This window comes from Melospiza melodia, chromosome W, assembly GCF_035770615.1.
Source record: "Melospiza melodia melodia isolate bMelMel2 chromosome W, bMelMel2.pri, whole genome shotgun sequence".
Classification (NCBI taxonomy): Eukaryota; Metazoa; Chordata; class Aves; order Passeriformes; family Passerellidae; genus Melospiza; species Melospiza melodia.
The window spans coordinates 24,670,502-24,697,426 of NC_086225.1; the positions used below are offsets into that span (position 1 = coordinate 24,670,502).

General features: G+C 40.6%; 1 protein-coding gene across 1 annotated transcript; it reads left to right on the top strand.

The window, feature by feature from the left end:
- The first annotated feature begins 1,463 nt into the window (after window positions 1-1,463).
- On the top strand, window positions 1,464-21,230 carry LOC134431465 (AN1-type zinc finger protein 5-like). Its single transcript, XM_063179478.1, has 5 exons — window positions 1,464-1,614; window positions 2,007-2,118; window positions 2,918-3,015; window positions 18,685-18,810; window positions 21,082-21,230. The coding sequence occupies exons 1-5, from the start codon at window positions 1,464-1,466 to the stop codon at window positions 21,228-21,230; spliced, it is 636 nt and encodes a 211-aa protein (XP_063035548.1).
- The last annotated feature ends 5,695 nt before the right edge of the window (window positions 21,231-26,925 follow it).

A 26,925-nucleotide genomic window follows, 5' to 3' on the forward strand; every position in this document is an offset into this window, starting at 1 on the left:
TTGTTTAACAAATGTATTTTGAAAGTACAAACTGCTAACAATGTTATTAGCATCAGAATGATACAAGATCACCATTACTGAAAAAGTGGAGCAGTTCTTCTGGAGTCTGCAAAGATAAACTGTGCTAATTACCAAAGCTATTTAGTAGACCCAAACTTGGTCTTGCTTGTTTTACCCATCTAGCTGTGGTTTGTTTGGGTTTTTTTCTACCCTGTAAGTGCTCAGAGGTTAATAATTTTTTTGTTGGCCAGTTAATTAAATTTGGTCGTAATCTGCACACATAGTTTGGTTTCTGATAAGTATATTGCTTATCAGTATTACTGTGTGTATTGGGTTTGTGTGGCAGGGTTTTGGTAGCAGGGGGCCATGGAGTGGCTTCTGTGAGAAGCGGCCAGAAGCTTCTGCTATGTCAGAATCAATGCCAGCTGGCTTTAAGATGGACCTGCTGCTGGCCAATCAGCAATGGTGATAGCACCTTTGTGATAACATATTTAAGAAGGAGGGGAAAACTGCTGCACAACAGCAGCTGGAAGAGAGGAGTGAGAATGTGTGAGAGAAACAACTCTGCAGGCTCCAAGATCAGTGGAGGAGGTGCTCCAGGTGATGGAGAGGGGGCTATGACCCTGAGGGAAGCCCATGATGGAGCAGGTTTGCTGGTAGGACTTGCGACCCCGTGAAGGACCCACACTGGAGCAGTCTGTTCCTGAAGGACTGCACCTCATGGAAAGAAAAAGTGGAAGGGACCCACACTGAAGCAGTTTGTGAAGAACTGCAGCATGTGGGAAGGACCCACATCAGAGACATTCATGGAAGACCGTTCCCTGTGGGAGGGCCCCCACATTGGAGCAGGGGAAGAATGTGAGGAGGAAGGAACAGGAAAGACGTAATGAACTGACTTCTACCCCCATTCCTTGTGATGCTGGGGGATGGAGGGGTGGGGGAATAGAAACATTGTGAGTAAAGTTTAGCCCAGGAAGAAGGGAAGTGTGTAGGGAAGGTGTTTTAACATTTGATTTTGTTTTCTCATTATCCCACTCAGGTTTAATTGATAATAAATTAATTTTTCCCAAGTTGAATCTGTTTTGTTTGTGATGGTGATTGGTGAATGATCTCCCCTCTCCTTATATCAACTCATGACCCTTTCATTGTCTTTTTCTCCACTTGTCCAGTTAAGGAGGGGGAGTGATAGGGCAGCTTGGTGCACACTTGGCATCCAGCCAAGGTCAACCCACTAAACTATGATAATGTTTTTTACCTCTCTTAGATGTTCCTGACAATGTTACTTATCAATACAATTGAAGTATTGAATTATATATTAACATCCATATAGCCATCTTTAAAAATGCTGATATCACTTTTTGTGGGCAAGGTAAGCAGACCTACTTTAATTCTATAACCCTGTAATCAATTTTGGTGAAATGCCAGTTCTTAATGCAGTTCTTGGTTTTATTTACAGAATTGAAATGGCTCAGGAGACAAACCAGACCCCAGTGCCTATGCTGTGTAGTACAGGATGTGGATTTTATGGAAATCCTAGAACAAATGGCATGTGTTCTGTTTGCTACAAAGAACATCTTCAGCGACAGCAGAATAGTGGCAGAATCAGCCCAATGGGTAAAGGTTTAAGACGTGTTTTTTTTGTGTGTGACTTGAAAACATAATGTATAGGTGATGAGATGTATTCAGGGGATCTTCTGATAGCTGCATATTAAAACTATGAATATCAAAGGAGATAATACTTTAAATCACAATAAAAATGCTTTTTAATGTAATATATTCTGGCCCACTTGGTGTTGAACCTTAAGTTGAATTTTTACTTACTCTCTGCTACAGTTGTGTTTTTATACAATCCTTGTGTTTTGGTCATTAACAATATAGCCTATATTAAGAAGATGCAGTAGAATGAGGAAGGATTTGAAATGGTTCATAACTGTATTAAAATCTGCTTGACTAACTTGTATTCTATGCTTTGCTTATAATTAACTTCTCAAATTTCTGTTATATAGGGACAGCTAGTGGTTCAAACAGTCCTACCTCAGACTCTCCATCTGTACAGAGAGTCGATGCTAGCTTAAGCAACTGTGAAGGTACTGCTAGTAGCACATCTGGAAAATCAAGGTAAGATTATAGAATCATTTAGGTTGGAAAAGACCCTTAAGATAATCAAGTCCAACCATTAACCTGACACTGCCCAGTCCACCACTAAACCATGTCCTTAAGTGCCACATCCACATGGCTTTTAAATACCTCCAGGGGTGGGGACTCAACCACTTCCCTGGGCAGCCTCTTCCAATGCTTGACCACCCTTTCAGTGAAGAAATTTTTTCTAATATCCAATCTAAACCTCTCCTGGCACAACTTGAGGCCATTTCCTCTTGTCCTATCCCTTGTTACTTGAGAGAAGAGATCAACTCCCACCTTGCTCCAGCCTCCTTTCAGGTAGTTGTAGAGAGCAATAAGGTCTCCCCATAGCCTGCTTTTCTCCAGGCCAAACACTCCCAGCCCCCTCAGCCACTCCTCATAAGACTTGCTTTCTAGACCCTTTACCAGATGAAGGTATTATTTTGAGGTTTGAATGAACTGTGAGTATATAGCAAGTTAAAGTGACGTTGCCTTGTTACAGAGAGTTTCTGCAGAGGAAAAAGTGACAGCGCACTTTACAGTGCTTTATGAATCTTTATAAATTAGGACTAATTAGTGTTTGGTATTGGACTACTACATTTACAAGGACATTTCTGGTTTATCTGGGGAAATATTTGCTACAGTTTGCCTAGTTTCTTCTTGGGAAGAGACATAGAAGTACAGGTCAAGAATGTGTATCAATAATAACAGATTGGGTAGTCTGATGGATTTTGACAGTTTAAGCTCTTATGTACTCTAAACTAATGTAATCACCCATTTCACTGTATGTAAACAGAAATGTGCCTGTTGCTGCTTTGCCTGTAATGCAGCAAATGACAGAAATGAGCATTTCAAGAGAGGAGAAAGTATCACCAAAAACAGACATCGAGCCAGGTATGTTTGCAGAGTAACACTGGATACAACTGGCTTAACAGAAGCTGACAATTTATTTACTTTCTCTTAAGTAGGCATCTCTGTGGTGATTGTCTTGAGGAAATGTTAATTATGAATGCTTCTTGAGTATTAATACTCTCAGAATCAAGAAGACTTACTAGTGCCAGAACATAGTTTTCAGACGTGTTCAATTTTAGTGCATAACTTTTGACATTTGAGGAGCATTTTGGCTATCAAACCTTCATTTTTAAAAGTAAGACACTGAAGTTGTATCTTGGTGCAAGATGTTAAATTTTGAAGTCAGTGTTGATTTCTTTATAAAGCCTAGCAGTACAGTTTCTGCTGACTTGTGGCTATCAAAATGGTTTGTTGCATTTGAAGAACAGGGTTCTTAATTCTATTTTACAAAAGGATGAGAATAGGGCAGAAGGAAATACTTGATTTAAAATACTAACAAGGACTGCTAAAGGGTCTTGGACTAAGTGAGTAATCAGTAGATATAACTGAAATGCTGTTGTGTGAATATGGAGTACTTACAGCATTAATTGCTTAGTAAGAATGTTCAATTTTAAAAAGCGAGCAAATTCATGCTTATTATATGGCAGTTTATTCAAATGGATATCTTAATGTACCTGTTTGATATTTATAGATATTGATATTTGTTAATTTTAATAGTTCTGAAAGTCTTAAAACATTGAAAGCTGATTTTTAACAGGAAAATGTGTTTGCTACAACTGAAGATAAAATTACTTCTACTTCTTTTGTGTTGAAAATTCCAGAATGTACCACTCAGCACTGTATACATGCATCTTTGTTTAGGACTGCTATTAATTACAGCTACTAGTTAATTGCTCGGGTTTTGTTCACAGGTTTTTACAATTTTAGTTGTCATGTTAAGTTAGAATTGTGACATGAAATAAATTACAGTTGCTTTTACTATATTCTTTTTTGGTTATGTACAGACTGAGGAGATTTTTGCACGTTTCAGTGTTGCAGTGTGTTGTATATCCCAATATTTCAGCTTCCTGTAACTTGTGTTATCTGAAGTTATTGTATGTAACTTAGAAATTTATACTTTGTTACACTATTTATAAACCCATATTGTCTTATTATGTATTGGTACCTGAAAAAGTGATAGGCAGGAAAGGAAAACATAAATTGGTAGCAGTGGTCAAGTAATATCTGAATTTTCTTATTAAAACTGCCAATAGGGATTTGTCATTTTGCTGACTATGAAGGCCGGTCTTCTATTTATGTTGACTCAATATTCATTTTTTTATAACAGGGCAACTAAATGGTAGTGTCACACACAACATTCTATTGATTAGAATAGGAAGAAGAAAAAAGTCCCTAAAAGCAACTCAAGATAATAATCTTGCAGCTTGAAACTCGGAGTTGAAACCAGTCAAAGCTCTGCTAAAGCTTGCATAGAGATAATAGGGAAAATGACGATGGAATTTAAAAGTTTGGAAAACAAACTTCTATAACAAAATTTTCTTCCTTAGTACATATCATTAAATTCTTGAAACAGTCTTCAGCTGATCTAAAAGTTAACTTGGAAGCAGATTTTAGACAGCACAGAATAGTGCCTTTGCTGTTTTTAGATTACTAAGGGTTTATCAGACATTTAAGATACAGCAAGTGTTTGCTGTATTTACTAGTATATTGATCCTGTGTCTTGCAGTCAAAAAAAGCTGGCCTCACCTTTTTATAAATCCCTATTGTGTTTGGGTTAGTTTCTTTTTTTTCCTTTCTCTTTTTCTGCAGCATCCAATATGTGTTGGTCTTTCTTGAGGAGGAGCTGAAACAATAGTAGATAATGTCACCTTGTAAAACAAAGCTAATACTTTCTATGAGATGTAATTCTCTAAGCTAATGCCTGTCATGATGTTGGTAATGAAAATACTTTAGTTTTATCTGTGGTCTCACCTTGGCAATTGAATTTCATAACTGTCTATTAGATGGTAGGTCTGGAACAAACAATGTAGCCTTCAAGCAAAGTAGGTTTGGCTTTTTCTTTTCTTAAGCATTATGAAGACTTCAATTCAAAGTTCTAAATAGTTAGGTCTGCACAATTGTCTTTAAGTCTGTGGGCTAAAAGAATACTCTCATGCTGTTTGGATTTTAAGCATCTGATTCCAGCGGGTTCTGAAGTTGAATAAAATTAATCTTAACAGGCTTGTATTTTCTTTTGTTTTTCTCAGGTTGAGGTTGTAATCTGGATTCTCATTTAGAACAAATCAGGTCTGAAGGCAATGAATCATATCTTAGCATTTGAAGGAAGAAAGGCATAACAGATATAACTGGCCTAGTTGGTTATAATTTAAATGTCTAACATACTATATTTTAACTTCTAGTTTCTTAGTTCAACTTTGTTGCTTGTTGTAGTTTTGGAATTGAATTGTGGCATGTGTTCAGTTGCTTATCTGATGAACTGTGTAGAAGTCAGTGAAATATAAATACCTTTCTATCAAAATTCCATAATTGGACATTAATTATATAATGCATTTTATAGGCTTTTGATCTGCTTCTGCACTTCTTAAGTAAGGATTTAATTTTTGTTCAGTTTTGACCATAGTCAGAATATACCCAAAATATTCTAGAGATATTGTTCATATTTGTGGGTTTTTTCCCCATGTTAACTTACAGGAATTAAATGCCAAAACCCCCTTATATAACTAATTTACTTTCCTTGTGTTGATTATTGCATCAGAGCAATACTATTACTAAGTTGGTGAGATGACGGAAGTGAAGGGAGATGAGCACATCCTATTGATGATCATTGGTCTCAAATTTATTGATCCAGCTTACATACTTTTATAGTAGTGTTAATTAAGCTCATATATATTGCAAAAGCTAAGCTCATCATTGGTTACAGATTACATGTCAACCCCTCCTTTGTGGCTACATTCTCAAAATACTTGTGGTTTTCTTGTTGAGGCTAATTCTTGTTTTTACATCCTGCTGTTGACTACATTCAAGGGCACCATGTTTTTCACCATGTTTTTCTTGTTATTTGCTCAAGGACACAGTGTTGTTGTTTTTCTCGTAAGGAAAAGGCTGAGAACTTACTGCTTACAGCTGCTTTTTACTGCTTAACCAGCTGTATATGATCATGGCCTTTTTTCTCAAGCCACGTCTGCACAAAAACTCTCCAACAGTGAGACATAGTAGAGGCCTCGAAGAAACCTGTTTTATTTAAGCAGATTTTTAAATGGCAATAAAAGATTCATACAAGAGAGCTGACTTGCATATTGAGCACTAAAACTCAACTGTTGTGAAAACAAATATGTTTAAATAATCATATTGTATCAAGTCATAGCATATTTCTCGCATTTTTGTGGGTCACTACGTTTCTGAATAAATCTCTCAGGGCTGTTAGTGTTTCCAGACTTAATTAGTGTAGTGTGCATATCAAAAACCTTATTTTTCTGAACCCAGTAATAGCTTTGTTTTACAGAGCAATGTGGTGAGTTATCACTGAAGCCACAGCTGTGCAGTAGTGCTGCCTATGAAGAAGGTGAACTGGAACTTGAAATGTATATGGTCTTCTGTAAAATAAGTGTTAAAATTCTTCCACAAACACTGTTAACTTAGAGTCTTATTCCATCCATGTTGTAGATTGCTCTTCCCATTCCTGAATGTTGTCATATAATGAAATTATTGAGATGATGGTGAGCTCATTTTTCTTTTGGCTCCATACCAAGCCAATATGATGTGTTATTTTAATGTTCAACGCCACAGCTATCTTACATGCTGTTACGGGATGCCCTCACTTATGTTACAGATAAAACCAGTAGCTTTGAAATTTACAGTGTGTTACAGATAATATTCTGAGTAATATGCTGAATATCTTATGAGCTATTGAATATTCAAGATGATAGATTATATTGCTTGCTTCTTGTTTTAATATCTGATTCTGATTTGTTTTCAAACATGGCTATAGTATTTAAACGTGGGTGCTATCTGTAGACAGCTCCTTTGTGGCTGTCAATAAAATCATCAGATATATCAACTTTTTCTTGTGTTCAAAATTACCTTCCCATTTCCCATGTCTGCTGTAGCTCAAGTAGATGCCCTCAATTGAAACAATTCTGAAATGGAACTAATAATCTTGAAGTCTTGAAGCCGTCTATCTTGAAGAATACATCTGGAGACCAAACTGCTTGTCCTGTGCTTGTTGCAAATAACGTGCTATCATATCTTTTTGAGAGATGTGCAAAAGGCATCAAGTCTTGATGGCAGCCAATCTGAACCATATTTTAGTGTGATACTTAACAGGGGGATCTGTTATATTGATGTAAGAGTAAAAATATTCAGTCTGCCCGTTGAGCATGTGAGAGATTAGTTTCATGCTGCAGAATAATTTTATCCCAGTTCTTTGGCATCAAATTGAATATACAGTTTATTCTTTAGCATTTTATCATGGACAGGTAGATCAGCATAGCAGTTACAGTTTCTAAATAATAAAATATTCTCAAGTTTGATAAAGCATAATAAATACTGACCATCTTATTGACTCAAACTTTATATACAAGTCACTTGTGTTAATGTGCAGCACAAGAATTATGTAATTTGTAGTATAGTCTTCAGTTCTGGTGCTGTGGAAATGCTGTATGTTTTTCTGATGACTTTTGGGTGCTCTTTGTCTATTACCTTTATCCCTTCTTCTGTTTTATTTTTCCCAGCCTTTCTGTGGTAGGAGTTGGGGTTTACCTTAATGTAAAAGTAGTTAGAATGCTTAAAGCTTTTTTTTTTTTAATGCTTTCAGACATTTCACTCTTCACTGGCATGCTTACTGCTTCCTATTACTGTGGAAGTTAATGCATTTTTTTTTAACTGGTAAGGTACTAATTTGGCTAATTTGTTTGAGTATACAGGAAGCTTTTAAAACCTTGCTTTTACTTTAGTAGTCCTTTCTGGATTAATTTAATTTATTGCCAATTAAAAAAAATAGAGCATGATAGTAAGAAACAAAGAAAACTAAAAATGCCTTCCCTTCACCCCTTTCATCCTAGACCCATCTTTACTTCCAGACTCTTCTACCTCCTCTCCCTATATTATGAGTAATGCAGGAGGAAATGGTTGCAGTCAGTTCATAGCTGTTCTCTGCTGTTCCTTCCTTCTTGCACATTTTACCTGCTCTAGCATGGGTCCCTCACACAGGATGAAGTCCTTTATGAACTGCTCCAGCTGTATTGGTTTGTGTAAGGAAAACCACTGTCAGTTCTGACAGTCTAGTTACAGAACCACAGAATGGGGCAGGTTGGAAGGGCCTAGTGGGCCATCTGATCTGACCTCTCTCTTCAAGCAGGGTCATCCTGGAGCACATGGCACAGGATTGTGTCCAGGCAGTTCCTGAATATTTCCAGTGAGGGAGACTCTACAACCTCTCTGGGCAAACTGCCCCTGTGCTCAGTCACCTGCACAGTAAAGAAGTTCTTCCTCATGTTCAGGTGTATCTTCCTGTGTTCCAGTTTCTGCCCAATGCCTCTTGTCCTATTCGTTGTCACCACCGAGAAGAGCCTGACTCCATCCTCTTGACACCCGCCCTTTAGATACTTATAGACATTGATGAGGTCCTGTCGCAGACATTTTTTCATAGAAATCCTTTCTTTGGGATTTGTTCATCTTCTGGGAAGCTGAGGCCCCAGAAGAAGAATGTAAACAATTGTTATCGGCTGGTGTGGAATGCAACAGGTGCAGCGGTGATTGGTCTTCTGTGAGTGTTTGGATTTGCTGACCACTCACAGGAGAGTTTGTCCTTGCTTTCTGCTGGACACAGAACTTTGTTATTCATTCTTTTCTATTCTATTCTTATCTTAGCAGCCTCTGCAACTTCTCTCTTTATTCTTTTTAGTATAGTAATAATGTATTATATATCATATATCAATAAATCCAGCCTTCTGATCATCAACCAAGTTTCCGTCTCTCTCTCACCCTGAAGACCTTATCAGGTCGCTGTAATATTTGGTGACCCCTCGTGTCAGAGCAAAAATTAATTTGATAAGACCAGAGGAGCAAATTGCTGCACTGGGTAAAATCCTGTATGTGTAGCATGTGATGGTTGCTTTGAAGTGACCACAGAAGTGGATTCAAGCCAGGAGCTGAAGAACTGAAGATCCTGATTTGGACAGAGTTCACAGCCAAGGCTGACCACAAAGAGAACCTGAAAACCCTCCGGGAGATGTTCGGAAAGAGCAGCAGAACCGTGGAGCGGGCCAGAGCATGCTGGACTCTTTCAAAAGGTACTGTTGGCTTTTCTATCCCTGAGGATTCAGCCCTTCGTAGTTTGTGGCTGTTCGTATGGGGGACACATGCCTTGGAAGAAGAGGTTCAGTTTTCTCCTTCAGAGGAGAAACTTATTGCCCTCTGGCAAAGATGGTGTGGAGAAGACGGATTTTTCTTGTCAAAACCAGATCTCTGTGAGTTCTTTCGATGGGCAAAGCTTTTTGGGTTCTTTACTGATGTCCTATATGCCTTGGATGTTTTCGTGTGGGAATGCATGGACTCCATTTTCCGATTCGTTTGGGGTCAGAGGTGCGACTTCCCTCCCGTCTACCCAGCATTTAGAAAGCTCTTCCCAGTTTTGAAACGGAGAGCAGCTGTTTTTCCATGGATTTCTAACTGCTATGGATTGGCTCCGTTTCCCCCGTCCCCAGTGGGAGAAGACCCGGTGGGGGATGAGATTCTGCTTCCCAGCCCCCCCTGCTTCGTGGCGCGGGGGGGTGAAACTGCGCTGCGCGAAGAAGTTTTGTTTACTCTTTCTCCGGAGCAGTCCTTCTCCCCCCCTTCTCCTCCGCTGGGGGGATGGGAGGGGGCGGCGGCGCTCAAGCCAGCGCCGTTGGTGCTGCCCCTGGAAGCCCGGCAGGCCTTTCCGCAGTCGGCCTCTCGGACCCCACCCCGCTCAGTGATGGAGGTGGCACTGGTCCCCGAGGCCTCCCCGCTTGCTGGGCCCCCGTGGCCACCTCTAAGACCTGCGCTGCCAGCGCCGCGGCCGCCTCCAAGACCCGCCCCGCCGGTGCGGCCACCACTCCAGGTGATCCCGTCTCCGCCTCTCCAGGCGGTCCCGCCCACAGCTTCACCGGCTTTCCTGCCTGCATCTGAGAATGCAGAAACAGCGCTTCCTGTGCCTGAGTCGCTGTTGCTAGGCGACAACGCTGCGTCTCCAGCTTCTGGCTCAGCGGAGGAGGAGTTCTCTCCAGCCCCTTCGGCCCCCATGCTGCTCCCACTGGCCGCCCTGCCGCCCTAAGCCGAGATGGTCCCTGTTCAGGATGGTGCTGGAGACGGTGCCGAACCCGCGGGACCCTCGGAGCAGCCCGCGGCCGCTCCTACACCCAGTGTGATTCCCTCCCCAAGTGTTTCAGGTTGTCCGGGGCTGTCCCAGCGGCTCTGCCGTTGTCGGAGGCTCAGCCCTTCGTGTCGGCGTCAGAGACTGCCTTGGAACTGGCGGCTTGTTCGAGCCCGGACCATACTGGACCGGCTGTCCTAGCAGCGGCCCCGGAGGCTGGTCTCTCCTTCCGTGGAGCGGGGGCTGCCCGCTAGCTGACTCTGGGGGCAGTCCAGCTGCCTGTTTTTAAGATCAGCAGTCTCGGCGGTTTGGGGGGTGTTTTTTTGGGGATGGTCCCATTGCGGCTCCCATCGCTGCCGCCTCTCTTGCGTTCTAGTGGCATGGGGGGGCACGTGCATCCCGAGAGCCCTGCCTCTGATCCCCAGCCCAGAGGGGGTGTGGATGATGCCGTGGGGCGGATGAGAGACAAACCTGATGCATTGCAGAGGGAGAGGGCACAGCTGGAGGAGATCACAGCTGGTTTGCTGTGGGGAACAAACATCTCCAGACCCTAGATGGGATTTCTGGGGAAGGCTTCTATTTCCCTGCTGCTGGCATGCCTCAGTGGTTTTGGGGAAAGGAAGCGTGTCACCACCCATGCTGCCATTGTACTGGCAGCAGGGCGCAGGCCTGTGGGAATGCAGAGCCTGCTTTGTGGGTTTGGGCCAGGGCCATCACTTGGCCTCCTGATGTTTCTGGGAGTTGTGGTTTCTCCTACCGGTCCTGGCCCCCCTTTGTGGGCCAGTTTTGGGGTTCCTGGTCCATCATGGGCCAGGGCCCCCAGGGCCTTTCCTTCTCTGGCACTGCTCTGCTTGGCTGCTGCTCTTTTCCTTTTCGATCCAAAAAAAAAAATTAAAATTAAATAAAAAAGATTGAAAATAGCGGGCAGCAGCTCTGAAGCACTGAAGCATTGAAGGGCCAGAAAAGGACATTCCAAAAATTGTTCAAATTGTTTGAAATTGTGTTATGACTGTCAATGGTTTTTGATAACTATTGATGGGACTTTTGTAGCAAGTCTGTTTCAGGACCAAAAAGGACTCTCAGATTTGTCCAAGAGAAACAACTTCAGCTCATGGACTGTTCCTGAAACTCAGCTGCTTGGACTTGAATTTTCTTTGCATTGTTTGTTGCATTTTCTTAGATTGTAGGATTGTTTTAGTGATTTTTTAGTATTGTATATTTTACAGGTGAAGAAATTTCCTGTTCATTTCACATCAGCATTTTTCTTTTTAATTTATACAATTTAGAAAGGTGAGATGTCGCAGACATTTTTTCATAGAAATCCTTTCTTTGGGATTTGTTCATCTTCTGGGAAGCTGAGGCCCCAGAAGAAGAATGTAAACAATTGTTATTGGCTGGTGTGGAATGCAACAGGTGCAGCGGTGATTGGTCTTTTGTGAGTGTTTGGATTTGCTGACCACTCACAGGAGAGTTTGTCCTTGCTTTCTGCTGGACACAGAACTTTGTTATTCATTCTTTTCTATTCTATTCTTAGCTTAGCCGCCTCTGCAACTTCTCTCTTTATTCTTTTTAGTATAGTAATAATGTATTATATATCATATATCAATAAATCCAGCCTTCTGATCATCAACCAAGATTCTCGTCCACTTCTCTCACCTTGAAGACCTTATCAGGTCGCTGTAATAAGGTCCTCTCTCAGTCATTCCTTCTTGAGGCTGAACAGGCCCAGCTCCCGCAGTCTTTCCTCATAAGAGAGGAGCTCCATGTCTCTCTTGTACTGAGGAGCCCAGAATTAGACACTACTCCAGATGTGGCCTCATCAGGGCTGAGTAAAAGAGCAGGATCACCTCCCTCAACCTGCTGGCAATGCTCTTCCTAATGCATCCCAGGATTCTGTTGGCCTTCTTGGCCACAAGGGCACTGCAGGCTCATGGACCCAGTCCTCCTCGACCAAGGGAGTCTTCCTTCTAACATAGCTTTACCTTGGTCTCCTGGGTCAAAGATCCCTGAGCGCTGATCTTGTCAGTGCAGACTGATGCAAAGAAGGCATTCAGTAACTCTGCCTTCTCTGAGTCCTCTATCACTGGGGTCCCCCCTCCATTTGGAAATGGTCCCCCATTTTCCTTAGTTTTCCTTTTATCACTGATGTATTTGAAGAAGTCCTTGTTGTCCTTGACATCCTTGGCCAGATTTAATTCTTGTTGGGCCTTGGTCTTCTTCATCTCATTTCTACTTACTCTGACAACCTCTTTATATTCATTCCAAGTGGCCTGATCCTGCTTCCACCTCCTGTGTGTTTCCTGCTTATGTTTGAGTAATTACAGGAGTTTTTTATTCATCCATGCAGATTTCTTGTCCTCTTTACCTGATTCCTTGCTCATTGGGATGCATTGTTCTTGAGCCTATTAGTACAGTGATTATTGCTTTTTCAGAAGTCTCAGTCACTGTGAGTTTAATACTTTGGGGTCAGAGTAGCATTAGTCTTCCTATTTGCAGGACCTTTCTTTGTGTCAGTTGAACAGTTGTCATGCTGTGGCTTGTGGTTTACTTCTAATCATAAGTAATCTTGCTGTTCTCCCTCTGTCTGCTTTGAAGATGCATCTTACTTTCTGACTGAATGACGTAAATGTTCCCAAATATACAGTGCAACAGTTGTATTTGTGGAGGTTTTGTTTGTCTTTTTATTTTTCAGGCACTTTTTGTACTAGGATTAGATTGGTTCCTTATCCTAGCAGATTTATGATAATAGAATTGTTTGAGTTGAAAGGGACCTTAAAGATCGTATAGTTCCAACCCCCTTGCCATGGGCAGGGACCCTTCCACTATCCCAGGTTTTTCAAAGCCCCATTCAACCTCGCCTTGGACACTTCCAGGGATGGGGCAGCCATAGCTTCTCTGCCACCCTGTGCCACGACCTCCCCAGCCTCACAGTAAAGAATTTCTTTTTAATATCTTATCTGAACCTACCATCTTTCAATTTAAAGCCATTCCCCCTTGTTTTATGACTACATACCATTGTAAAAAGTCTTGCTCCAGCCTACCTGTAGGCCCTCTAGGTACTGGAAAGCTGCTCTAAGGTCTTCCCTGAAACTTCTCTTTTCCAAGCTAAACAGCCCCAATTCTTTCAGCCTGTCTTAATGGGAGAAGTGCTCCAGCTCTCCTTCCTGAAGCCTTTCAGTGGCCCTTCTCTGGACTTGTATGAACAGGTCCATGCCAGTGTGCACTGGTCTTCGCTTGGACATTGAGTTGTTGACCACAACTCTTTGAGTGCAACCATCCAGCCAATTTCCTATCTACCAAGTGGTCCATCTGTCAACACTGCATCTCTCCACTTTAGGGACAAGTATGTTGTGTGGGGCAATACCAAATGCTTTGCATGAGCCCAGGTAGATTTTTTTTTGTCACTCTTCCCATATTTGCCAATCCTGTAACCCTTTCATAAAGATCTCCATGATTTGCCCTTAGTGAAGCCATGTTGGTTGTCACCAATCCCCTCCTTATTTCCTATGTACCTTAGCATAGTCTCCAGGAGGACCTGCTCCATAATTTTGCCAAGCACTGAGGTGAGATGGACTGGCCTGTAGTTTCCTGGGTCTTCCTTATTTCTGTTTATAAAAATGGGGGTTATGTTTCCCCTTTTCCAGTCAATGGGAACTTCACTGGAGACTGCCATGACTTCTCAATATGATGGATAGTGACTTAGCCACTTCATCCACTAGTTCTCTCAGGACTTGCAGATATTTCATCAGGTTCCATGGACTTGTGCACCTGCAGGTTCCTTAGATGCTTTCAAACCTGATCTCCTACAGTGGGTGCTTATTTGTTCTCCCAGTCCATGCCTTTGCCATCCAGGTCTTCATCCACCACTACTCCTAAGTCCTCTTATACAGGGATGATCTCAATCTCTGCATTCCCCAGCCTGTATTGATATTGGGGGTTGTCCTGACCCAAATGCAGGACTTTTCACTTTGCCTTGTTGAACCTCAGGAGATTCACATGGACCTACTTCTTGAGCTTGTCCTGGTCCCTCTGAATGGCATCCCCTGTGCCTGTTTTGTTGTTCCTGATGACACTGCATTTTGCACTGCCTGTGATTAACTTATTGTTGTATTACTTAATAAAATTAAATATCATGTCCATTTCTGGAAACTTCTTTTTGCTCCCAAGTTCTTCAACCTTGTAGCAGGAGATCTGGTCTCCTAAAATTGAAGTTAAACAAACCTCATCTGGTAATCTGAGCTGGTAGGTGGCAAGAGAAATAACCTTGGTGGTGAAGAGAGCTACATGCCAACAGGACCTCTGTTAAGGCAATAAATCATGTTCTGGTGATAAAAGGCTTTGCTCCGTATGAATAGGATTATTGGTACTGAGGAGGCAGGTCTGCAGGTGACAGTAACAACCATTTTCCTACCATCATTTCAGCTTTTGTCTAGTGATTTATTCCATGGCACTTTGAGTACTTTGCCTGATGATTAACACAGTATGATTTCTGGCATAAAATTTGTTTAATGTGTAGTAAAGGGAGCTTTTTGTGAGAAGCAGTTGTCGGGATAGTATCTGATGAATGTGGCTATTAATGTCATGTCAGAAGAACTAAAACTTATATTTCATTTGAGATAGTTTGATGAAAAAATGGGGGGTTGCTTTTATGTGTGAGCTTTAGTTAAAGGGTGTTGTCCCTGTTCTAGCTGTTATGCAAAGCTACTTGGAGGACTTCATTATTGAAACCCATTATTAGATCTAACTCTGCTGACATAAAAGTGGGTGGATGCCTACTTTTTGCAGGTGTTATCTGTGTCAAGTAATAAATTGAACAATTCTGATTTAGGGGAACCTGTGAAATCTCCTTGTGTTGGGACCTTTTAGTTGCCCATTTCTGCATGTTACCTGCTTTTTGTTTTTGGAATATGTTTTTAGTTGTGGAGGAAGGATCCTGTTTGGCACCTCTTTTCGGAAATGGGCCTTTGCACTTTGGATTATCATCATTGCTTCCTAGTTCCCAGGTTGCTGGTTGTGGTGGTGAACACCTGTCAGTTTCACAGAGTTCACAGAATATTATGAGTTGGAAGGGACCCACAAGGATTTCAAGTCCAGATCTTAAGTGAATGGCCCACAGAGGAAGCAAACCTGTTACCTTGGTGTTACTAGCACCATGCTCTTACCAACTCAGCTAGTCTCAGGGTCAGTATATTTATGTAGAGGAGGAAGTAAGTTTATTTGTAGTAGTTGATAACATTTTGACTTAGATGGATTTGTTTTTAATCTTTGTATTGTGACACAAAATTATCTAATACACTATCTCTTTGTCTTGATGGATCAGTGAGCTCAAATCTGGTCACTGCTGCACTTACACTGCTTCTTGTGAGGTTTGTTCTCCATTGGTTCAGGTGGTTCCTACTATAACTACATCCTATAACATGTAACTCCAAACCCAGATTACAACAGTTTAAAGGCATATCCATTACAATCTCTACCCTTGATCCCTTTGTACCAGGCCATAGGGTTTAACATTGCAATGAACTCCTCCCCTTGCCCCTGGTCTGACTTGGATTTATTCATGGACTGCAGTCCCTTAGGAGTGTGCCTGCTCCAAGTGGAGCTTTATCTACAAGCCACAGTCTCTTTAGGGTATACCTTCTGCTGCACAGACTTATCCATAGCCACAGTTGCTTTGAGGTGCACCTGTTCCAGCATGGCCTTTTTCATGGGCCACAATTCTTTCAGAGATGTACCTGCTCCAGTGTGGCTTTACCCACAGCAACAGTCCCTTCAGGAGTGTACCTGCTATGTTACAGACTTATCCACAGCCACAGATGCTTCAAGGTATTACCTCCTCCAGTGTGGACTTCTTGAGCCACAATCCCTTTAGAGGTGTACCTGCTCTGGCACAGATGTAACCATGGCCACAGATGCTTCAGGGTGTCCTGTTTCCATGGGGACTCATCCACAGGTCACAGTCCCTTTGACTTGAGTTCACACAGAGTTCCAGCCTGTCCAGCACAGCAGCAATGCACTGGCCATTTGCCAACCCATGTGCATGCATGGTCATTGCTGTTATCAGAATGTTCCCAGGCACAGCAGAATAAGAAGATAAGCAGTGAAAGCAAAAAGCAGCCACTAATGAGCACTAGAGTTTATTTTGCAGTCAGGCAAGCAAGCCCATGGCAAGCCCAGGAGCCTGCTGATTCCTAGTTAAACAGCACTAACAGCTATAAATTTGACCTAGCACATTCCAGTCAAGTCTGTTGTTATCTCAAATCCTTCAAGCCCTTTGTTGGGTGCCAAAATGGTCTGTTGTGGTTTAACCCTGGTAGGCAGCTAAGCACACACAGCTGCTCACTTGCTCACTCCACCAGAGAATTGGAAAGTTCCCTTTTTCCATCTGCCATAGCTTATAACTAGCATTTCATTTTAAACAGACTGGTAATACAAAAAATCAAAAAGGAGCTTGATCATGCTGCTTGATTTGGGAGATGTTTAATCAATTTCTTAATTCCTGTCAGCTGAGGTGTGTGGTATCCAACAGGTTTACGTTGTGGTGTCAGTGTTTTTAACCTGATTTTTTTTGGTCATAGGCTTTCAACTAGAATATCTAATACTGAACACTACTTTCCTTGGGGTTTAAAGACGAGTTCAAAAGGTTATATCTGTTAATTTTGAAAATATTAATTGTCAAGGCAAAGGAATTGCTTAATTAAAAAAAAAAAAACAGCTGTTGAAATTACTCTGAAAAGTATTAATAGCAGTTATGAATGTAGTGCCATACCTTTTCTTTTTATTAATAGCATGCTTAAGTATGGAAAAAACATTATATATCCAAGACTGGATAGTATTGTTGTCCTCAGAATTAGCAAAATAGTGTTAATGCTGAACTCTTCACACTTTCTAGAAGAATCTATAGAGTATTCAAAAATAAAGTGTCAGTAAAGAGCTTGAGTTGCTCCCTAGGACTTACAGCTATAATATTGTATAAGAAAATACTGATTCCCAGCATAAGACTTTTTGGGTATGAGCACTGAAAGTTCCTTGTTGCCTCTAAAAGTTTGTCACTACTGAATCTTGTTTACAATCTGAAATATGAACTGACTGGAGGCTCTCTTTGTTCACTTCTACAGTGAATTGTGAAATGGGGCTTGGATCTGTGAGGCTTTGTGTTAGTAGTGATAGGCATACGAACATAATACAAATAAAATCTTATAAGAGCAAGTATTAATAGTAAGGATAATAAAATGTTAACTATAAGGGGTTCATGATGTTGAAAAAATCCACTTTCAGAATGACATGCTTACTCATCTAAAAGGATCTCAACTAAGAAATCATATTTGTGAGCATAAAGTTGGTTACAAGTGAGTCCTTTAAACCTATAGTCTCAATCATTAATTATGGAGTATATTTTATAGTTTGCTCATTATTTTTTAAAGCATTAGATGTAATCATACAATTGAGTGTCCAGGAATACTGAACAGGGACAGACTCTCTGGGTTGTATGCATTAAAGTTTGTATACAAACACATCTCCCTTGTGTTTCTTCTGCACTAATTTGGGTATTTAAAGAATTTTTAAAACAAGTGATGAAAAATTTAATTTTTCAAAGAAAACTAACAGATCTACAGAAGGACCCATTTTTATCCTGCATAGAACTTGGATAAAAAGTGAGAAATGTAACCAAAAGTGTTCATGGCAAAGGCAATTGAAAAATAAACCATTTTGACTCAAACTGCTTGATCATTATGGTTGAATATAGTACAAGGAGACTGATATCCAATGTAAATATGTAGTTTTTTTCTTTAAATTACTGAAGAAAAGTGTCTGAAATAAGGGCTTTTTTGAGCTGTGTGGCTTGTTGTAGTATACTTGGTGTATCACAAAATCAATGGTTTGAAGCTCAAGAATGTTAGGTGGTGTACTGTTTGAGGTTTTAGATCATCTGACTTTGCAAGTATTATGGCAGAGTAACTTGGTACTATGACAAAAAAGCATTACTGTAAATGTCGTTCATTTCTAAAATATGGTCCTATTGACTATTTTCCACAAGTATCCCCTCTGTTCAACAACTTAGACAGTGTTGTTATTGTTTTAGATTCATTTAAACTGGATCATATTACTTTTAACATTGTGTGTACAGGACCTATATGGGTGTATACAGGTGATAATACTAGGTATGCTGTATTTTCTAGATGATGGAACAGTGGGGAAAACTTGATAATTTTCTGTAGAGATAAAAGGGAAGTTAATAGAATACCTATTCTACTTACCACTTCAGACAATAAGCTTCAGGGTCTTAGTAGAGGGGATTTTACTGTTAATAAATACAAACATGCTAGTGAAGTCAAGAAAAGGAAAAAAATAACCTTTAATTCTTTTGCTTGCTTTAACAGTTGTTACTCAACCAAGCCCATCAGTTTCTCAACCTAGTACTTCACAGAGTGAAGAGAAAGCTTTTGAACTGCCTAAACCAAAGAAGAACAGATGTTTCACATGCAGAAAGAAGGTTGGCCTTACGGGTATGATAGTACTTTGTTAATATTGAATAGATTTATATTATTAGTTGCCTCTTACTAGATTGTCTTGGTTTGAAAAGACAGGTGTCGGCTAAGGAAGGCAGAAGCCTCCCCTGAAATGGAAAATGTAAACCCCCTCCCTCCGAATTATTATAATTTTGAAATTAAAAGGCTTTCAGGCAAAGATATGGGAATAGGAATAACAGTTCTTTACTAGGAAAACTAAAAATACAAATGTAATAGTACAAACAAAAAAAAAAAAACACACTACTGACAGAATACAACCTGACACCATGTGGGTCAGGGTGTTGGTAGCAGTCTAATTAAATGGTGGCTACAGTCCTCCTGGAGTGACAGATGTGGTTCTGTTGAAGCAGTGATCCTGTAGAAGGGTGTAGTTTTCCTCTGAAGGTGTGGTAGTGGTGTAGATGGGCCTGGTCTTACTCTGGGAATCCAGTGGAGAAGAAAGCTGCTCCTCTGGGAATGCAGTGGGAAAAGGCTACTCTGGTATCCCAAAATCTCTGATTATATCCAGGAAGGAATGTTTGGCTCCTCCCCCTGGGTGAGCATCTCACAATGGGATGATGTAATTTTATCAGTCGTGCAGTGACACTCAATGGCATATTAACAGAAGATATTTCCTGGAGGGAGGATTGGTTTGTGGAAGAGATAAAGAAAACTGCCCAATTACAAAAGATAACTGCCCTACCTCTGACAGATGGCAAATAGAATACACACATTATCACAGAATCACAGAATCACAGAATTTTCAAGACTGGAAGAGACCTATAAGATCATCTAGTCCAGCCGATGTTCTAACTGTTCAACTAGATCATGGCAGCAAGTGCCACATCCAGTCTTCTTTTGAATTCTTCAAGGGATGATGCCTCCACCACCTCACTGGGTAAATGATTCCAGTTTCTGACCACTCTTTCTGTGAAGTATTTCCTTCTTACTTCTAACTTACATCTAGCTTGACGCAACTTGAGACTGTGTCCTCTTGTTCTATCCGTTGTCGCCCGGAGAAAGAGGCTGACCCCCAGCTCACTACAGCCACCCTTCAGGAAGTTGTAGAGAGTGATGAGGTCACCCCTTAGTCTCCTTTTCTCCAGGCTGAACAACCCCAGCTCCCTCAGTCGCTCTTCATATGGCTTGTGTTCCAAGCCCCTTATTAGTTTCGTTGCTCTCCTCTGGACACGCTCAAGTAACTCGACGTCCCTCCTAAAGTGAGGGGCCCAGAACTGGATGCAATACTCCAAGTGAGGCCTCACCAGTGCCGAGTACAGGGGAAGAATGACCTCTCTGTTCCTGCTGGCCACTCCATTTCTGATACTGGCCAGGATGGCATTGGCCCTCTTGGCTACCTGGGCACACTGCTGGCTCATATTCAATCGACTGTCAACCAGCACCCCCAGGTCCCTTTCCACCTGGGCACTATCCAGCCACTCCATCCCCAGCTTGTATCGGTACAGGGGATTATTATGGCCGAAGTGCAATACTCGGCACTTGGACTTATTGAAGTTCATCCCGTTTGATTCTGTCCATACGTCCAGCCGTTCCAAGTCTCTCTGAAGAGCCCTACACCCCTCTAGTTGATCTACACTCATTCCCAATTTGGTATCATCAGCGAAACTACTAATAAAAGACTCTAAGCCCTCATCCATATCGTCGATAAAAATATTGAACAAAGCTGGTCCCAACACAGACCCCTGAGGGACACCACTGGTGACTGGTCGCCAGCTAGATGTGACACCATTCACCAGCACTCTCTGGGCCCAGCCATCCAGCCAGTTCTGAACCCAGCAAAGGGTATTCCTATCCAGACCACGGCCAGCTAGCTTGTGTAGGAGTATGCTATGGGAAACAGTGTTGAAGGCCTTGCTGAAATCCAGAAAAACAACATCTACAGCCTTCCCTGCATCCACTAGCCGGGTTACCTGGTCATAAAAAGTGATCAGGTTAGTTAGACATGATCTACCCCTCCTAAATCCGTGCTGGCTGGGTCTGATACCCTGGCCATCCTGCAAATTATCTTTCAGTCCAGGCCATTGATTAAATTTGTTGAAATCTGTAGGCATTAAATTTTTGCTTGCTGTCACAAAATCCATAATGTTAGATCCCTTAATAAAGTTGATATTTGAAAATATTCATTTCACTTAATCTGTTTGATACAGAAGATGTACATAGCTCCTTTGAACTGGGTAAACCCTTAATTTATAGCTTTCTCAAGTCTGAAGCTTCCTAGTGATGTTGTTTTTCCTTTTCTTTATACAGGGTTTGATTGCCGATGTGGAAATTTATTTTGTGGACTTCACCGTTATTCTGACAAGCATAACTGTCCATATGATTACAAAGCAGAAGCTGCAGCAAAAATCAGGAAAGAGAATCCAGTTGTGGTGGCTGAAAAAATCCAGAGAATATAAGCTAGTCTATTTGTGAAAAGACTGACTTTTGTTTTATTTTAATATGCCCTATGAAAGCATTAAAGAGCATATGCGTGGCCATTTTCCTTTGTTCTCCAAAGTTTTAATTTTAACCTTGTCTGTCATAATGTTTTTTCACAATGTTTGGGTGTTTGTTGCAGGCTGAATTGGATAGATACAGTCCTTGACAATGTATATGCTCTCCTCAGAATATGATTGGATGGCTAGAACCTGCGCAGGAATACACATGCACAGAAGACAGGCTCTATTTCACATGTGATAAATATATGTTTACTTAATGTTTGCCACAGATCTGCCTTTTGAGATGTTTAAGGTGTTTATGACTAGCCAAAGACAGTGCCTGTTTGGGAGAAGGATATGTCAGAAAGGCTGATGGTCTACTTCTATCCATTTGAAATCTTATTTTATTTTTCGTTTCCATGCTCCATTGTATTCCAGCAGAATATAAGACATGTAGAGGGCTCTACCATCCAGTAAGATGAGTGTTGGGGCCATATTTAATAAAAAGTAATTTAGCAATTGCAATGAGAAAAGTGGGAAAAAATCAGATATGTATGAGAAGAAAACTATTTTAGAACAGATAACAACTTTAGAATAATGAAAATTATAATAATTTCCCAAAGGAAATGTCCTGTTAGAAACTTAAGAACTGTCCTGCAACAGTTGTCTGCTTTTCCTTGCATAGCTAATAATGATGAGTAGCACAATATTGTGCTAAGATTGACTTAGAAAACAAAAACTATGGGTGGTATTTTTAGACATACCACACCAACTCTATCAAGTGACACATGCACCTGTGTAAGTTGCAGAAGTATTTGAACAGTTTATTATTCATGTTCTTTTTAAATTCAGCACATTCTGGGTTCAAAAGATTGTTAGGAGCTTTTTAAGTTAAAAAAAAAAAGTTTTAAATGTAACAATTGTTGTGTATGGGAATCAAACTCAACATGACTCCTGTAGACTTAAGTGGGAGCTGGAACCACTCTTGGAAGGCTGCTTTATCATTTTTAATTGTATTTGGGTGTAGGACTGCAGTGTTCTTGGGTGTATTGCATGGGCTCCATTATCTACAGCTTTGTATAATAACTAGAAAGGACAGTATAGTTCACTGATGCTTGTCTGGTAAAATAATTTCTGTGTTATAATGGAAGGGGGCTTTGTGATGTATGAAACGTGTGGTGGTTTTTTATATAATCAAGTATAGTGTAGACTAGTGTTGTAATGCCTCTTCATGTATATGTACACAAGATGCTACTTATGATTTTTATTGCAGTGTTCAATCTTAGTTTTTTTCATCACTATTAAAAAATCAAGCTTTTGCTTTAAATTTTTTCTTTCAATATAGTTATCAGATATGCAAGCATGTACAGATAGTTCATACTTAGGTATTGCACATAATGACTCTATCCAGCATCTATGCTCTGCTGTATTATGTAAATAATAAAAAATCATGTACAGAAGGAAATTCTTTTTGTGGTAGTTCATTGTTTTTTTGTTATTGCTGTAACTTAAAAGTGGCCCTGTGGCAGTTGGGATACAAAACTATTTACTATAGATTTTTTTTTTTCTTAAACCATTCTAACCGCCTTATTTCTTATTTTGACATACTGACTTCTTTAAGATTACTTGTTGAGGTCAGAAAAGCATGAACAGCTGGAATACAGGTAACTACTTGATGACCAGATAAAGATGTCAGCAAACAACAATGTGCTTAAAAGGGAATGAAGGAAATATTAGTAGTGAACTTGAAAAGTTTCTGTTCTGTTGTGGGTTTTGGGTTGTTTTTTTCTCCTTTTGGCTACAGAAGTTATTTCTGGTGGATCTGTTCTAATACAGCCAGTGTACTGACTGCATTGTTTTGTTAAAATCTTCATCAGAAGGCCTAGGCAGAGCTGTCAGAGTCTGTATCCAAATATGAATGTCATATATGCCATACATACCTTTCACAAGGAAAAAGAAAAGTACAGAGCACACAGCACATGCTGACTTGAAAGAAGCTATCTTTGCTGGTGATTAATACATAATAATTATGACTGCCACTATATATGCTTCTGCTAAGGGAGCAAGGGCATGTTCTGGGCTTTCATGTGCTAGGATGAATTTTATTTTTTTTAATTGTGGAGCTGTTTTAAATCATCAAAGTTATATTTTTTCTACCTTTTTGTATTAAAGTCAAATCAACTCAACTGCATAATAAAAAGCTTGTTCAGTTTGGGGATGGGTTTTTTGTTTGCTTGTTTTGTGAATGCACCTTGGAACTGGATATTTGGAGAGAATGTATCCAGATTTGTGATATTGTCAGGGTGAGAGTATTTTAGGAAGGATAACCATACTGATACTAGTACTTAGTCATTCTGATGGTCCCTCCTGCATTCATTTGCTTTTTTAATCTGCACAAAGGCTTGTTTATTTTAACTCAATATATCAGAGGAAGAATGTATGGAACAAGAAATCTCTCATTGTTCTATAAAATCATTAACTGTATCATGTGTAAATTGCTGACAGGTGGGATAGGAGCCTGTATTCAAAACTAAGCTTTATTCATAATAATTCAGGAGCGTTAATTCCATTGAGGCTCATTGAAGTTTCAAAGAGGGGGAAGGCTGGTAAGTAAGAGTGGGTACTGAAAAGTCTGATAAATGGATCTTTAAATTTTAGTGCAAACAGTGTGGTACATATCCCTTGGCAAAAAGAATATGAATATAGGTGCAGAACACTTTGGATTTTAGTTATTTGTTCCTTAACTCTAAAGTGATAAATGGTTATGACAAGGTTATCCACCTAGTTGATCAAGGGAAGCCAGTTGATAAGAGAAATTATGCATTACTACATCCTATGACAAAACAGCCTTGGGAAGTCCTGAGAAATGCAGACTGAGTTCTGGAGGCATAGATAAGATAAAAGCAACCTTGCTAATTGCTAGAAACAAACTGTGCATGTTCAAAACCAGAGGTCAACCAGAAGACACCACAATTTGGGGAACAGACCACCAGAGACCCCGAAAGAGACTCCCAAGAACCAAATAAGGACTTTTGATAAGGATTGGAATATGCAAAACAGGACAATGAATATATATCAAGCAAGTGTGGATACCTGAAGAATATGTAAACAACATGTATAATAAAAAGCCTTACTTGTCTGTCTCGGGTTACACGAGATTAAAGGAAAAATTCCTCATGTCCAGGATGCTGTAATAAAGAATGCCTGCTTTCTAATACTCAAAACTGTGTTAGTTTCTATCTGGCCGATTTCGGTATCAGAATTGGCACCCCAGATGGGACAATCTGACTGATTTCCCCTGGAACCCAGGATCTCTGGATCTTCATGCCAGCACTGGGACTTTGCTGAAGGAGACCACAGATCCCCAGTCCAGCCTGGGACACAGGTAAGATCCCACCTGTTAATAAGGCATTCTTTCTAGGAACCCTGCCCACATAAGATGTGCAGATTTTCCAGTGCTGTGGGTGGATTATTTGGTATTCCAGAATTTGGTATTTGATTTTGTTATTATTGATTGATAATTGTTTCGTATTTGTGTAACTGTTTTGTATTGTATTGTAACATTTTGGGGTTGGTCCCCTGTCAGAGCGATGGTCAGAGGACAATCTAAAGGGGACATTCTAAGAAGTCCCCACTTGGTTGTATTTTGAGACACTGGGGAAAAAAAAAGGTGAGCCCCCTGGGGGAACAGCTACCAGGGAGAATTTGATGAAGTATTTTCATAAATAGTGGCCATAATATAAACTAGATTCTAGGGGAAAATGGCTACATAACGGAACCTTGAAATAATGTTGTTTTCTAAAATGAGAACGGAAATGGGCTGGAAATTTCATGAAAGAAGCCCAAATGTTGATATGTAGAAACTGCCTTAAAAAAACCCAAAAAAACAAAAAAACCCCAAAAAACCTAAAACACCCCACAATCCCCACCCAAAAAACGTCCCTCCACAAATGGGTGAGAACTGTTAAACATAATCCACCCAAGATAAATGGACTGTGGAGAACTGCCTTGGCTTTGGGAATACAGAGAAATGTCTTGCAAGCAAAGGGGGGAGGGGGGGGGCGGGAACTGGCAGATTTAAGCTCAAACCTTCTACAGAGAGAAAAAAACCTGCTTCCAATTCCTTTGTGTTATAGATAGGTAATATGATGATTGGCTCTCAATTAGGGAATGAATATTGTAAGTTAAAAGAAGTTTTATTAATGTATGGTTCTGTTACTGTGGTTTGTTGTTTAGATGTCCTCTGTTCTCCCCATAGTCCCCTTCCTCCCCTCTGTATTGTTGCCACCAGACAGCCTGGGTTGTCTGAGGCATGTAGAAGAAAGGCGTGTACATGTGCCCCTTGCATGGGACAGTTGAGAATGGGGAAAGCTTGTTGCCAGGGCTGTGCGGCATGACAACACCTGACCTCCAATCAAGTTGCAAGAAAGTAGTCTCGACCAATGGATGGCAAAGAAGAGCTGACTGACAGACTTTGGGAAGAGCCAGGGTTGCCTAATGCAACCCTCCAGGTGTATAAAAGGCGGAGCAGCCATTTTGTAGATGAGCTTGTGGCAGCTGGTCACAGACAGGATGCTGTCCTTTTTCCTTATTCAGTCCTTTGTTGTATTTGTTAAGGTTTAATAAACCTTTAAAATTTTAAAGTGAGCAGTCATTTCTCACACTTTACAACACAGCAGGAAAAAGAAAGCAAACCTTAAGTGCTGGTTGAACTTTGAGGCCCAGCTGGTACATTCCTGCATAATGGTTTTCTGATAAGAATAGCCCCTCTGTTTATCTGGCTGTAGGAGCAGAAAGACAATCTTTGAAATTCATTGAAACCTCTTTAATTACTCCTAGGGAAGCTGAAAAACTAAACCTAAGTTTTAAAAATTGAAATTGTTTAACTGGCTTTTATGAAAAAGTATTATCTGTTACACTGCTAAAATCTGTTTTGATGTAATTAAAAATTTAGAACAAAAGGCACTGTATTTTAGATGCATTCTGCTTACAGTTCTAAAATCTGCTTGGCTAGTGAAAAACAAAAAACCAGACAGGAGCTGATGTTTAACAATTGATTATCAAAGGCTTAATGCTTACATGGGACATTTCACTGCAGCTGTTGCAAATATTGCAAACATAACTGCTACACTGCAGGCACCTGCAAACAAATGGATGGCAGTTTGGGATAGAAAAGAGAGGGTAGCTTTAGAGCAGCCAAATAAACCTAGTCCTATACTGGATACCCCTGCATTTACCTCAGACTCTGTAGTTGAAGATGTCTGATTCACTGATGCCTCATCCAAACCCACTGATGGTAAATGGAAGTACAGGGCAGTTGCTCTTAATGCTGAAACAGGAGTGGAACTAGTAGAAGAAGGAATAGGAAGTGCGCAGGTGGGACAGTTAAAAGCTGCATTGCTGGCAGTAAAGGAGAAAGCAAGGATGGTGTATGTTGAATTTTATGCAGTCTGGGCTGGTGCCACACAGTGATTGTGTCAGTAGAAGTGTTAAATTGGCAATGAAGGGAAAGAGGTTTGGCAGAAAGAACATTGGAAATGGCTGTTGTTACAGGCTCAATCCTGACAAATCCAGATAAGATGGGTCAAAGCTCATGCCAACCAGTCATTGTCAAATTACCCCAAATTGGGATTGTACCTACAACTAACAAACACTTGAGGACCATTAGCCTGGG